The 14,835-nt window shown below is 30.6% G+C and overlaps 1 protein-coding gene across 5 annotated transcripts in view; it reads left to right on the top strand.

Annotated features, from left to right (window-relative positions):
- The window catches only part of LOC111687716 (sodium channel protein 60E), a 153,531-nt gene extending 141,651 nt beyond the window's left edge, over positions 1 to 11,880 (top strand). For 2 of the 5 annotated variants that reach the window (XM_046955346.1, XM_046955347.1), the window contains 9 exons: positions 23 to 156; positions 2,049 to 2,718; positions 2,882 to 3,241; positions 3,352 to 3,460; positions 3,608 to 3,789; positions 6,660 to 6,778; positions 10,283 to 10,513; positions 10,621 to 10,812; positions 10,874 to 11,880. In XM_046955346.1, coding sequence (XP_046811302.1) covers positions 23 to 156; positions 2,049 to 2,718; positions 2,882 to 3,241; positions 3,352 to 3,460; positions 3,608 to 3,789; positions 6,660 to 6,778; positions 10,283 to 10,513; positions 10,621 to 10,812; positions 10,874 to 11,583 — 2,707 coding nt within the window. In that variant the 3' untranslated portion in view covers positions 11,584 to 11,880. Of the gene's footprint in view, positions 1 to 22; positions 157 to 2,048; positions 2,719 to 2,881; positions 3,242 to 3,351; positions 3,461 to 3,607; positions 3,790 to 3,963; positions 4,101 to 6,659; positions 6,779 to 10,282; positions 10,514 to 10,620; positions 10,813 to 10,873 lie in introns of all 5 variants that reach the window. The other 3 variants (XM_046955350.1, XM_046955349.1, XM_046955348.1) reach the window with 3 other exon arrangements.
- Positions 11,881 to 14,835: the final 2,955 nt, after the last annotated feature.

Here is a 14,835-nt window from a genome sequence, read left to right on the forward strand (position 1 = left end):
TTATATATATACATACATATAGATTTGAAATAGCCATATTTGTACTGATTTTTTTAAATATGTTAACAATGGGTATTGAGCACTACAATCAACCGCATGCGGTATTTTTCATACTCGAAGTTAGTAATGCATTTTTTACCACCGTCTTTGGTTTGGGTAAGTTGTACCTATTGAACTAAAAGGCATGATCATTTTATTCTGTCTTCTGAACTCCCTTTTAAACGATCTCTTACTCACTAGTATAAATAAGTTCGGTTTAAAAACTGGTTCTCTGTAATTGTCAGAAAACTATTGTTATGTAGAAATTCTAGTTCTCAGACTAGTTAATAGCAAATTCTAGTTTATAGATAAGTAAAAGGAAAAGTCCATAGATAAGTATATAGTATATTGCATAGACGATTCCGTCGTCAATTAAATGATCCATAGAACAAACCTTAGATTAAATTAATTACTAAGCAAGAGATTAAGCCCCTGACTAGACCATAAATTAGACCATGATTTGGTCTTTGGAATTAATGCAAAGATCGAAGGCACGACTTAAAGTAAAGGCACTAACTAACTAACTGACTAAAGACTAAGGACTAATCAATGGTCGAGACTATAGACTAATCTATAGCTCAGACTATAGACTAATTTATAGCTGAGACGAATATATAGTCGAGACTATACTCTAATATGTAGTCGGGACTATACACTAATATATAGTAGACACTATAGACTAATCTGTAGTCAAGACTATAGACTAATCTATGTTAGAAACTATAGACTAATGTATAGTCGACACGACAATATATATAGTCGGTACTATAGACTAATGTATAGTCGAGACTATAGACTAATGTATAGTCGAGACTAAAGACTAATCTATAGTCGAGACTAAAGACTAATCTATAGTCGAGACTATTGACTAATCTATAGTCGAAAATATAGTAGTCGAGACTATAGACTAATCTATAGTTGAGACTATAGACGAATATATAATCGAGACTATAGACGAATCTATAATCGAGACTATAGACGAATATATAGTCGAGACTATAGACGAATCTATAGTCGATACTATAGACGAATCTATAGTCGAAACTATAGACGAATCTATAGTCGAGACTATAGACTAATCTGTAGTCGAGACTATAGACTTATATATAGATGAGACTATAGACTAAACAATGGCTGTGAGTATAGACTAATCTGTAGCTGAGACTATAGACTAATCTATAGCTGAGACTATAGAGTAAACTTTAGCTGAGACTATAGACGAATCTATAGTCGAGACTATAGACGAATCTATAGTCGAGACTATAGACGAATCTATAGTCGAGACTATAGACAAATCTATAGTCGAGACTATAGACGAATCTATAGTCGAGGCTATAGACTAATCTATAGTCGAGACTATAGACGAATCTACAGTCGAGACTATAGACTAATCTATAGTCGAGACTATAGACTAATCTATAGTCCAGACTATAGACTAATCTATAGTCCAGACTATAGACTAATCTATAGTCGAGACTATAGACTAATCTACGGTCGAGACTATAGACTAATCTATAGTCGAGAATATAGAACAATCAATACTCGAGACTATAGACTAATCTAACCAACTAACTAACTAACTAAATAACTAACTAACTCATAGACTAGTCAACAGATTAGTCTAATGATAAATTTATATATTATTTGTCCATTTGGCTAGTCTATACAATAATCTAATCTATTGATAGACTAGATTATAGACTAATATATATATACAATTCCCATATTTGACCATAGGTTATTCGATAAATTAGGAAAATAATTAATATTATTCGATAATATTCATAATATTCGACGAACAAGCAAAAAGAGTTTTAACCAGAGTGAGAACGACAAAGTTCAAAAGACGGGGAGTTCTGAAAGCAACAGATCTAAATCATCACATTGCTTTTTAATAGAATTTAAAAAATATCGATTTAACTAATAATTAAAATATTTCTTTTTCTATCCACACAACAAAAAAATAAAATTCTATGACTTCTTTTTTTGTGTACATATCATAATTAAAGAGGCCATAGTGAAAATCATAGGTCTACGTTATCATTATTTTACGGTCCCTTGGAATGTATTTGATTTTCTCTTGGTGTTGGCATCGATATTTGGCATACTCATGGAAGATATTATGATTGATTTGCCGATAAGTCCCACTCTCTTGAGAGTGGTACGAGTCTTTCGTATTGGCCGCATTTTGAGACTAATTAAAGCTGCGAAGGGTATTCGTAAATTGCTGTTTGCCTTGGTAGTATCACTGCCAGCCCTCTTTAATATTGGTGCCCTCTTGGGTCTGATAACCTTTATTTATGCCATTTTGGGCATGTCACTGTTCGGTCATGTCAAACTGCAGGGGGCACTCGACGACATGGTCAACTTTCAGACATTCGGTCGTAGTATGCAATTGTTATTTCGCCTAATGACATCGGCCGGTTGGAATGATGTGCTCGAATCGCTAATGATACAGCCGCCCGACTGTGATCCGAATTTTAATCGTCAGGCGAATGGGGATTGTGGCCATCCGCTGCTGGCCATTTCGTACTTTACCAGTTTCATTATAATTAGCTACATGATTGTCATTAACATGTATATCGCCATTATTTTGGAGAATTTCAATCAAGCTCATCAAGAGGAAGAAATTGGTATAGTAGAAGACGATTTGGAAATGTTCTATATCAGATGGTCTAAGTAAGTCTTTCGCTGCTGCTTAACAAAAAATCCAAAAAATAAATCAAAAAAAAAAAAAAAAATCTTAAAAATAATTAGTGCTTTGCTTATCGCATTTTCACATTTCGCCAAAAATCGTGTTTTACTAACCATTTTTAACTCTTTGTTTTTTACACTTTTGTAGATATGATCCCCATGCTACACAATTCATACATTTTGCACAGTTGTCAGATTTTATCGCATCTCTGGATCCACCGTTGGGCATTGCGAAACCAAACACCGTAGCATTGGTATCATTTAATCTACCCATTTCGAAGGGCAATAAAATTCATTGTTTAGATATTCTCCATGCATTGGTGAAACATGTTTTGGGTCATGTCGAAGAGACGGACAATTTTAAACAGTTGCAAGAGCAAATGGACGTTAAGTTCAAGAAACAATTCCCCACGCGCAAAGAATTGGAAATCGTTTCGTCCACGCGCATCTGGAAGCGTCAAGAGAAGGCAGCTAAACTGATACAGACAACGTGGCGAGAGTATCAGAGGTGGGTTTTCTTTTGCATGTTGCTACAGTTGCTTATGATTATTTGATTTGTTGTTAAATATTTTGTGGATTTTGTTGTTGTTATTTTTTTATTGATTCCCAATTGAGTAGAAGAAAGAAAGAGAAAGAACGTTCGAATTCGGGTGATAGTGCTACGCAAACATCGAGTCCAGGAGGCTGGCAGGCGAGATTATCATCATTGAATTTCTTTCATTTGCAGGTAAGATGAAAGCTTTTTAAGCTAAGGTTGGCTGTGAGCTTTTAAATTTGCTAAATATCAAGGGGTGTTTGAAAGTATTAGTAAAGCTTTTGAATATTTAGGATTTCAAAAAAAAAGAAAGATTATGATATTTCTTAAAATATCTAGGTTTCAAGACGTGGCACTCAATGCTCAAGTCGAGCTTCTTCGCGCAAATCTTCACGAGCCTCCGATGCTTCCGATATTAGCGAATTGGCTGGTCCCTGGTTGAATTTACCACTTATGATGGTATCCGGAGCCGATGATGTCGTCAACAATATTAAACAACAAAGTGAAGAGCTTGGCAAGCGGTATTTATATAAATATTTATTATTATTTTTTTAATTATAATAATTTAAAGAAAAACATATTGCCTTTTTTGACGAAAACTTAAATTTTTCTTATATTGAACATTATTTATTAATAAATTTTGTTTTTTATTTTCAAAACCCGAAAAAAATGAAAACAATACAAAACCAAATAAGACCAATTTGTAGAATATCCTCATGTTTATCCTTGACCTATGAGTCCCTACTCTCCGAAATGGTTACCAACATACTAACGAATGGTTCACAACCAAACGATTTAAATTTTTTAGAAAATATCAATGATTGTTCAAGAGGTAATTAAAATATTTTAAAGTGTTTTTTTGTGAAAGGTTTTTATACTTAACACGTAGTAGTTTTACTTTTTTAAAAAATAAATGAATAACAAATCAAAATTTTGTACAATTAATAATTTGATTATTTAATAAAAAAATATATCTTCAGCTCTTTTGATTTGATTCTTAAAAACTTAATTCAAATAATTACATTCAAACATTTTGTAAAGAACTTTCAATCACATTTAATAACGATTGGTATTAAGCTTTCTTTTCTTCAACAATTTTAGATATTGAATATTGTTTTTTTTTTCTTTAAAGCACAGTGGGCTGTTTGGTTTAAGAAATGTTTTAAAATACAAAACTTTAATTTAATTTAAGACAAACATAATTTAGATAAAAGTTAACTAATCTATTGACTAATCTATAGACTATAAACTAATCAATAGTCAAGGCTATATACTGATCTATAGTCGAGACTATAGACTTATCTATAGTCAAGACTAAAGACTAAATTATTGTATCGACTATAGACTAATCTATAGTCGAGACTATAGACTAATATATATCAAGACTATAGAAACCTTTATAGTCGAGACTATAGACTCCTCTATAGTCAAGACTATAGACTCATCTTTAGTCGAGACTATAGACTTCTCTATATTCAAGACTATAGACTCATCTTTAGTCGAGACTACAGACTAGTCTATAGTCGAGCTTAAAGACTAAACTATAGTCGAGACTAAAAACTAATCTATAGTCGAGACTATAGACTAATCTATAGTCGAGACTATAGACTAATCTATAGTCGAGACTATTGACTAATCTATAGTCGAGACTATAGACTAATCTATAGTCGGGACTATAGACTAATCTATAGTCGAGACTATAGACTAATCTATAGTCGAGACTATAGACTAATCTATAGTCGAGACTATAGACTAATCTATAGTCGAGACTATAGACTAATCTATAGTCGAGACTATAGACTAATCTATAGTCGAGACTATAAACTGATGTAGATAGACTAATCTATAGTCGATGATGTATAGTCTAGACTATAGACTAATTCTATAGTCGAGACTATAGAATAGTCTATAGTCGATGCAAAATAGTCTATAGTCGAGACTATAGAATGGTCTATAGTCGAGACTATACAATGGTCTATAGTCGAGACTATACAATGGTCTATAGTCGGAACTATAGAATGGTCTATAGTCGAGACTATAGAATTGTCTATAGTCGAGACCATAGAATGGTCTATAGACGAGACTATAGAATAGTCTATAGTCGAGACTATAGACTAATCTGTAGTCGGGACTATAGACTAATCTGTAGTCGAGACTATAGACTAATCTGTAGTCGATACTATAGACTAATCTGTAGTCGAGACTATAGACTAATATATATTCGAGACTAAAGACTAATCTATAGTCCAGACTACAGACTAATCTATCGTCGACTTTATAAACTATAATTCCCCATCTTAATCTGATTTTTCCAAATTGCCCACTGTGCCTATTTATATTCATAATATATATATTTCTTTTTATCAGTTATCTTAGTAGTTTTCTAACTGAAATACTTAAACTTAATGCTTTTGTAGTGGAATTTTGTTTCATATAAACAACAAATAAACTATTGAATTATCAAAATCTATAATAATATCAATCTAATTATAATTTTCATTAAAATAAAAAATCATATAACGTTACATTAAATCACATAGAAATAATATTTTTTTTCCGTACTGCGAATTAAAACACTTATAAAACAACACCGTCTTATTGTTTTGTTGTCTCAAACAAATTTATGCTTTTTTATTTAGTTACTATAACAAACATGGCATAATAGCAGCTAAAATAAGTGTTGTATATACAAAACGTAAGTGTAAAGAGTTTCTTAAAAATTTGTGATTTTCTTTCTTAACGATCTTCAAAATGAATTTTCGTAGATTTTAACTAACGGAAAATTCATTTTGAATATTGTTAAGCGTGAAAAACTAACAACATAAAGGAACATAAGATTGAAAATGAAAAGAGAAAAGAAAAAATTTATTTAAAACAAAGATGTTGGTTGTGGCAACAAGTGTGGTGAGTTTTTTGTAAACAGTGTTGTTTTGTTGTTGTATTATATGTTAATTTTTAAACAAATTTGATAAGTATTTTAAAAATATCTAAAAGAAAATTATTTTAAAGAAATAACAAAGTTCAATAAAGGATTTTTGAAAATATTAATATATTTTTCCCGCTTGATTAAGCTTTGTTATTTTCAATTAATTATGAAAGAAAAAAACAAGAAAACTAAATATTTTCCATTAGAAATTTGTTAAAATAATTTCAAATATGTTTCCAACACATAATTTTATGTTTTATTTAAACATTTTTATTTTCTTTAATTAACAATTCATTAAGATTTTCGTCAAAAAAATTATGCAATTTTTTTCTGTTGTCTCTTCAACACAAACTATAATTTACTCAATGTTTCTCGTCTCTTAAACATTTTAACATTTATTTCATTAATTATTTTCAAACACAAAAAAATAAAAATTATAAAAAAAAATTTACACACAAAATGAAGTGGTAGCATATTTGTGGAAGCGCCTAGAGCTAATCGACGCCGAAGCTTTTATAATTTCTTTTTGCGGCATCAGGATGCAGTTGATGATAGTTTAACTTCACCATCAGTGCATAGAAAAAGTAATTATTTTTGTAAACAAAAACAAAATTATTTCTTTTGGAATAAAACACTTTCATATTTCATTATTAAGAATTTTTATTAAGTTTTTTTTTTAAACACTTAAGCAATTTTACACATACATTCACACTTACGTTAACCTTTTATACACTTCATTTTTAATTAAAATAAATTTTTAATTTCAAATATTTCTCATTAATTCGTTTATTCCATTTGTTGAAAACACTTACATTTTTGTAAATTTTTTATCTTCCTTTTCATCACCATTATATTATCTAAATCTATAAGAATGGCTTGTAAATAACATTGATTTTAAAATTAGTTTTTTTTAGTTCAGTTAAAAAATTATATAAATAATTTAAAACAAAAAAAAAAAAAATAATATAATTATATTTATTTAAAAATATTATTGTTTTATATCATATACCAAGTTGTTTTAGTTAGTCTATTGAGTTAACTATAGTTAAGACTAAAAAATAAACTATAGTCAAAACTTTAGACTGCAATTAACCATAGTTTAAGCTAAAAACTGTACTATATGGTTCAGAATAACTCCAGTATATGCGTAACAATAACTATAAACAAAACTATAGAATATGGACTAATCTATAGTTCAGGTTAAATTCTAAACTACAGTCAAGACTAGAGACTTAAATATATTTCAGATTAATGACTAAAATCTATTCCAGACTTTGGACTTTACAATAGTTCAAACAATTATCCATACTAGATTACAGATTATACTTAATCTTGTACTATATACTAAGCTAGAGTTCAGACTGTAGATTCAACTTTAGTTCCGACTATAGACTAAACTCCGATCCAGTCTATAGACTTGTCTATAATCAAAATAATAACAAAACTTTAGTTCATATTATGACAAAACTATAGTCCAGACTATACTTATATTATAAACTATAACCCAGACTATAGACTAAATTGAAGTCAACACTATAACTAATACCGTAGTCCGGACTATTGACTAAACTGTAGTCCAGACTAAGAGAGCGTTATAGTCTAGTCTATAAACTTAAAGCTAAAGTCCGGACTATAGACTATGTTATAGTCTAAAATGTAGACTAGATTAATTTCAGACTATAGACTAAATTGTTGTCCAGAATTCAGACTAAAATCTTTTCCAGACTATAGACTGAACTGTACACTAAACTAAGAGACTAAAGTTTAGAATACGACGAAAGTATAGTCCAGACTGTAGTCGGGACTATTGACTAAAAAGTAGTCTAGACTATGAGAGCACTATAGTTCAGACTCTGAAATAACCTATAGTCCGGACTGTAGACTAAATTATAGTATAAAATGTAAGTTGAGCCTAGACTATAGAGTAAACTACAGTCCAGACTATGACTAACTTATATCCAGACTCTAGACTAAACTGTTGTATTACAAAACAATAGTTTAGTTCATGGAGTAAACTATGGACTTAATTATAGTCCAAATAATAACCAAACTGGTGTCTAGACTAGACTATAGACTAAATTATAGTCGACACTGTAACTAAAGCTGTAGTCCGGACTATTGACTAAACTGTAGTCCAGACTATAAGAGCACTATAGTTCGGACTCTGGACTAAGCTATAGTACGGACTATAGACTAAATTATAGTTTAAAATGTAGACTAAATAAAGATTAGACTATAGACTTAACTATAGTCCAGACTATGACTAACTATAATCTAGACAGACTATAGACTAAACTGTTTTTTAGAGCTCTATAGTTCAGACTATGGACTAAGCTATAGTACAGACTATAGACTAAATTATAGCTTAAAATGTAGACTAAATAAAGACCAGACTATAGACTTAAATATAGTACAGACTATGACTAACTATAATCTAGACAGACAATAGACAAAACTGTTGTTCAGACTTCAGACAAAAGTATTTTCCAGACTATGGACTGAACAATATAGACTATAGACTAAACTGTTGTTTAGAGCTCTATAGTTCAGACTATGGACTAAGCTATAGTACAGACTATAGACTAAATTATAGCTTAAAATGTAGACTAAATAAAGACCAGACTATAGACTTAAATATAGTACAGACTATGACTAACTATAATCTAGACAGACAATAGACTAAACTGTTGTTCAGACTTCAGACAAAAGTATTTTCCAGACTATGGACTGAACAATATAGACTGTAGAGTAAACTATAAACTTTATTATATTCCACATAATGACAAAACTATAGTCTTGACTATGACAAAGCTATTGTCCAGACTATAGTCTAGACTATCACAAAATTATAGTCCAAAGTGTAGACTCAGATTATAGACTAAACTACAGTCCAGTATATAGACTAATGTATATTCCATAATGTAACTAAGGTTTAGACAATAGAGAAAGCTATAGTGCTAGAGATAATCCACACTATATACATTAAACTATAGTCCAGACTATAGACAAATCTATTGTGAGACATATAGATATAAATACAATTAAGACTATAGATAACACTATAGTCTGGAGTACAGACAAAACCTAGATTAAACTATAGTCCTGACTACAGTCTATTCCAAAATGTGGACTAAACTAGAATTCAGACTATATAATAAACTATAGTTCAGATTATAGGTTAAGACTATAGATTAAACTATACGTCAAACTACGACTTAACTATGTATAGTGCAGACTACAAATTAATCTAGTTTAAGTTCAAAGTTCAAACTATGGACTAATCTATAGTATAAACTAATCTATAGTATAGACCCCTGATCGGCAAAGAGCTTTGTTAAGAGCTTTCTTGCACTCTTAATTTCACAAGCATGTATGCTTAAACATGTATAAAAAATGGTAAAAACCAATAAGAGAACTTATTTTTGACTCTTTGCCGACGTAGGGTATAACTAGACTACTAGTTACTAAACTCATATCTAGACTACAGACTAATCTATAGTTCAGGCATAACTATAGTCCAGACTATGACAAAGCCATAGTTCAGACTATGAAAAAGCTATAGTTCAGACTATAGACTAAACCATAGTTTAGTTTATGATACGATATAGTCAAGATTATCCAGAAACTGTAGTCCGGAATATAAACTAAACTTTAGTCGAGACAACAGAATAAACTATAGTTCAGACTGTAGACTAAACCATAGTTCAGAATAAACTGCATTCTAAATTAACTATAATCAAGACCATATTTTGCACTATAATTTGAACTATCGGAAAAATTTTATTAAAAAATTTCTTCTAATACAACTTGGTATAGAGATATATTTTTTAAATATTTTCTTTTCTTTTAAAGCGACTTTATTTTCTTCTCTAAACTTTTTTAACTCTTGATGTTGGTTTGTTTACGTTTTTTCTTCTACTTTTTCTTAAAAAAAAAACAAAAACAAAAACAAAAAAATATGTTTTCTTCTTAACACTGGTTTTTAACTACTTTCGATTCAACAAAACTACAAATTGAAAAAACAAAATTCCTCTCAAAAAATAATCCAATCAATCTATCAATGAATCAATCAATCAACACTAATTTAGGCATTTCGCCCACAACAGCTGCTATTTCCTCTACCACTTCCCTTGCCACAACAATTGCTGATAATAATACGACTACCGCCTCTTTGGACAAACAAATCATACAGCAACAGGCGGCGGTGGTAGCAACACCGACACGGAAACGTGCTACAAGTTTTATACGCAAAAAACCACCCCTAGAAAGAGGTTTGTCAGCACAAAGCGCTTTAAGAGTTAACAAAAATGCTTTTGTCTGTATGTGTGTCAATGTTTTACGAAACCCGGTTCTTAATTATACTCAGTTTATGTTTTCTCTTTTTTTTCTTCTATGTTGTCCTTTTTTCTCGGTTTCTTTGCTATAGCTGAGGGTCCTACACCGGAAGTGATTGTAACTAAACCATCGCCAGATCAAAGTGTTATAGTACCATTGGGTTTAAGACCGGAAAATTCGACTTTGGTGCATGTGTTAGTTCATCGAGAGAGTGAGGAGTATAAGGAGGAAGAAGATGAGAATGTTTCGAGAGCTGTATCGCCAGCGATGGGTTTGGGAATGGGTAAGAGGTTTAAAGTGATTTTTTTAGGGAAATTGTTTTTGAAATGTAAATTCTTGTTTAGAAAAACATAAACCACCCCAAATACGTATTAGTCCTGGATCGGATGATGGTAGCTTAACTATTTTAGACTCAGTACAGTTATCAACGGTACAGATAATGATTGAATCCCCCAAAGAACCACCTAGAGGTGATTTCTCAGCAGATTTTGATGTACAGCAGCAACAACAACAGGAAGTTGCAGTCATGCCTGTTATAGAAGAACCTATCGATGTCAATATACAGGGTGATACATCCAAAGTATTCTACGATTACAATCCCGAGGAGGCCAATGAAATTGTGGTATTAGAAACTCTAACCGAAGAATCACCTAAATCTGAAGATATACCAGCACTGCCAGATATACCAGTGCCGCCATCCTCTTTTGATTTCATCAACGAAATCTCAGGCACTGAACAACTGAAAACAATACCAATAACAACAACAACAACTACAACGATTTTAGCCGAAGGTGAAGAGAAATTAGATTTAAAACCTTTGCAAACTTCGCCAACAACATCAACAACAACCACCATCACAACACAAACTAAAGTATCACAAACACAACCCATATCAACGGCAACAGCCACACCGACAACATCAACAACATCAGCATCATCATCAACAACCACATCACCAGCTTCTTCACAAACATCAAATGAAGATGATTTCGAAGATCGTGATAAGGCTCACGCCGATGACCATGATGATGATGATGCCGATAACATCAGATGACATTCACCCCAAACAGCACCGGTGATTGCAAAAACATCCAGTTCTAGTAGCACCAGTTGCTGTAGTTCCCGACCCCATTCTAGTCCCTACAGTTCGGGTACGGACCAAAATGATGATGATGATGATCCCCTAGAACAGGATCAACATCAACAATTCAGTTGACAACATCGTATCTGAGTAAAAACCTACAAATACTATTATAATTATTATTATATTTATTATAACTATTATTATAATTGTTATAGTTGTTGTTATAAAGAGTACATCTACAATTTATCAAATTATACTCGAATCATGTTAAACGTTTTTTTGTTAAAGTTTTAAAAATGAAAATAATTAATAATAATTCCAAATTAAAAACAAAAAGCAAATGAAAAACAAAACATATTTATATAAAAATTTAAAACTAAAATTAGTTTAGAAAAGTATAAAGAAAATCCAAAAACTTTTAAAACCCCAAAGAAATAATATAAAGCAATCAATTTCAATAAGAAGAATGTAATTTAACTAAAATTTAATTACATAAATAGTTAATAATTAATTAAAGAAAAAAATAAAAAAAATAAAATGAAAATTTAATTAAATAAGTATTTGCATGGAAATCGAATGTTAACATTATAAAACAATATCATACAAAGAACAAATTAAGTAAACGAATAGATTTAAAATTATAGAAAAAAAACTAAAAATATTATAGTTTTTAATTAATGCTAATTTATTTAATTTTTTATTTCAATAGTGTAGTTAATACTTTAAGTCTATGCCTTGTAAATATTTATGTTTCGCAAGAGTTCAAGGAAAAAAAGTATATACAGTGCGCTTCAAAAAATTCTAGCATAACAAGTAAAGACTAACCTAATCAGCCTAAGGTAGACTATAGTCAAGACCAAAGTGGATACTATATCCAATTAAGACAAAACTTTTTAAATGATAATTATATTCAATTGTATAATATAGTCTAGACTCTAGACTATAAACTAGAATTTAGGATAAACTAAATTATAGACTAGTCTTTGGATTATATACTACATTATAGAATAGACTATAGACTACACTAAACTATAGACTTCACTCAACTAGACTCACTATCGTAGACTAGTTTTTAGAACAAACTGAATGTAAGACCCAAATACAGGCAAGACTGTATAATAGAGGTCAAATATTCAATTAGAACGTCAAATCGAATTCATTAATCTTTTAAAATGGGTGTGAATCCCTGATCGGCAAAGAGCTTTAATAAGAGCTTTCTTGCGCTCTTAATTTCACAAGCATGAATGCTTAAATATGTATAAAAACGGTAAAAACCAGTAAGAGAACTTATTTTTTACTCTCAGCCGCTGTAGGGCGTGAATCTAATATTCACACTACATCATCCATGATAACTGGTCAAATTTTTCTCTTTCTCAAAATCCTCACTTTCTGCCACTGTCTGTTTTCCACTCTTACCTATCTCTCTCCTTCGTAGACTTTAGCGTGAATATAGTTTCGTCTTTTCATGCGAGATTCTAGAATAGACTAAAGTTTGGTCTAGACTATAGACTATACAATATTACAGAAGCTAGACAATTGGACTAGACTATAGACTAAAGATTAAACTCCCTAATACTAGAAATAGTCTACATTATGTACAACTTACAGGACTATACTATAGACTAGACTTTAGACTAGACTAAGAACTTATTCTAGACTATACTATATTCTAGACTATATTCTAGACTATAGTCTATACTATAGACTTAACTATGTTCTAGACTATAGGCTAGACTTAAGACTAGCATATGTATTCGAGATTCTTGACTATAGTATAGACAATAGACTTGACTATAGACTATAGGTTTATCTTTGTATACGAAATTGTAGACTAGACTATAGACTATACAATATTCTAGACCCTAGACAACACTTTAGTCTAGACTATAGCCTAAAGATTAAACTTTAGACTAGACTATAGATAATACTTAAGCTCATATTGTATTCCATACTATGGACATTACGATAGACTAGACTTTACTATATTTTAGACTTTAGGCTAGACTTAAGAAGAACTTATGTATTTGAAATCTTAGACAAGACTGTAGATTATACTAGATATATATCAGACCATAGATAATACATTAGACTAGACTATAAATTGGAGTTTATACCAATTTTTACTACAATTTAGTCTACATTATAGTCTATACTATATACTAGACAAGTCTGTAGCTTAAATTATGGAATAGACTATAGTTTGTATTCTGTACTACTTTTGACTATAAATAGGTTATATTCTAGACTGTAGAAATTACTATAGATTAGACTATAATCTTGACCATAGACTAGACTTTAGACATCACAATGGTCTATACTATAGGCTAGCCTAGACACTAAGATATATTCTAGACTGTAGAATATACATTAGACTAGACTATAGACAACTAGGGTATAGTTTAAATATAGGCCATACTTTCGACACTACTACACTATTAACTAGACTATAGTTTAGAATACATTTGTGACTTTAAGGTATCAACTTTATATGAGACTATATATGGGACTATAGACTATGTTGAGGACTATCCACTAGAATATATATTAGATTACATTCTTGACTAGAGCTAAGACTTAACTGTTGTCTAATCCACAGACTAGATTTTAGAAGAGAAGGCTGTCTAGTCTATAAACTATAAACTAGACTATCGATTAGATTAGACGATTCAATAGCCTTTAGAAGTCTATAGTAAACATTACAATTAAGAATATTTTCGGTTTGAATCAAAACAATAGACAATACCGTAGGTCTTGACAATACTAACAACTATAGTCAAGACCTTATTTAGATCTATAGTCAAGACTTTAGTGAAGTCTGTAGTAATTATTATAGTCTTGTCTATAGTTAGTTTAAATGGAGTATGTATGTTACATGAAATCCAAAAAAAAAACCTAGGCCTTTATCGAGCCTGTTGTTTGCTCATTTATCAACTATCTATAACCACTAAGCTGTCGGAGGCACATGTCTATAGTTTAAAATTAAAAGCTCTTCATAATTACGAGGGGGCTAATTATAGAAAGCCTGAAAAACACTCTCTTGTATTTCGTTTAATTGGTTTTAAAAATGTGATCACTTTAGCTTTTTCGATCGTAAACCTTAAATATCTACTAAAATCTGTAATGAATGATTTATGAAATTTTTATAAACTTGCATGAATTCAATTTATACTAATTGCTTTTTATGGGTGTAAAAGTTGTGTTTATATTTTCATTATTCTTTCA

Source organism: Lucilia cuprina, chromosome 6, assembly GCF_022045245.1.
Source record: "Lucilia cuprina isolate Lc7/37 chromosome 6, ASM2204524v1, whole genome shotgun sequence".
In the NCBI taxonomy this organism is placed as follows: domain Eukaryota; kingdom Metazoa; phylum Arthropoda; class Insecta; order Diptera; family Calliphoridae; genus Lucilia; species Lucilia cuprina.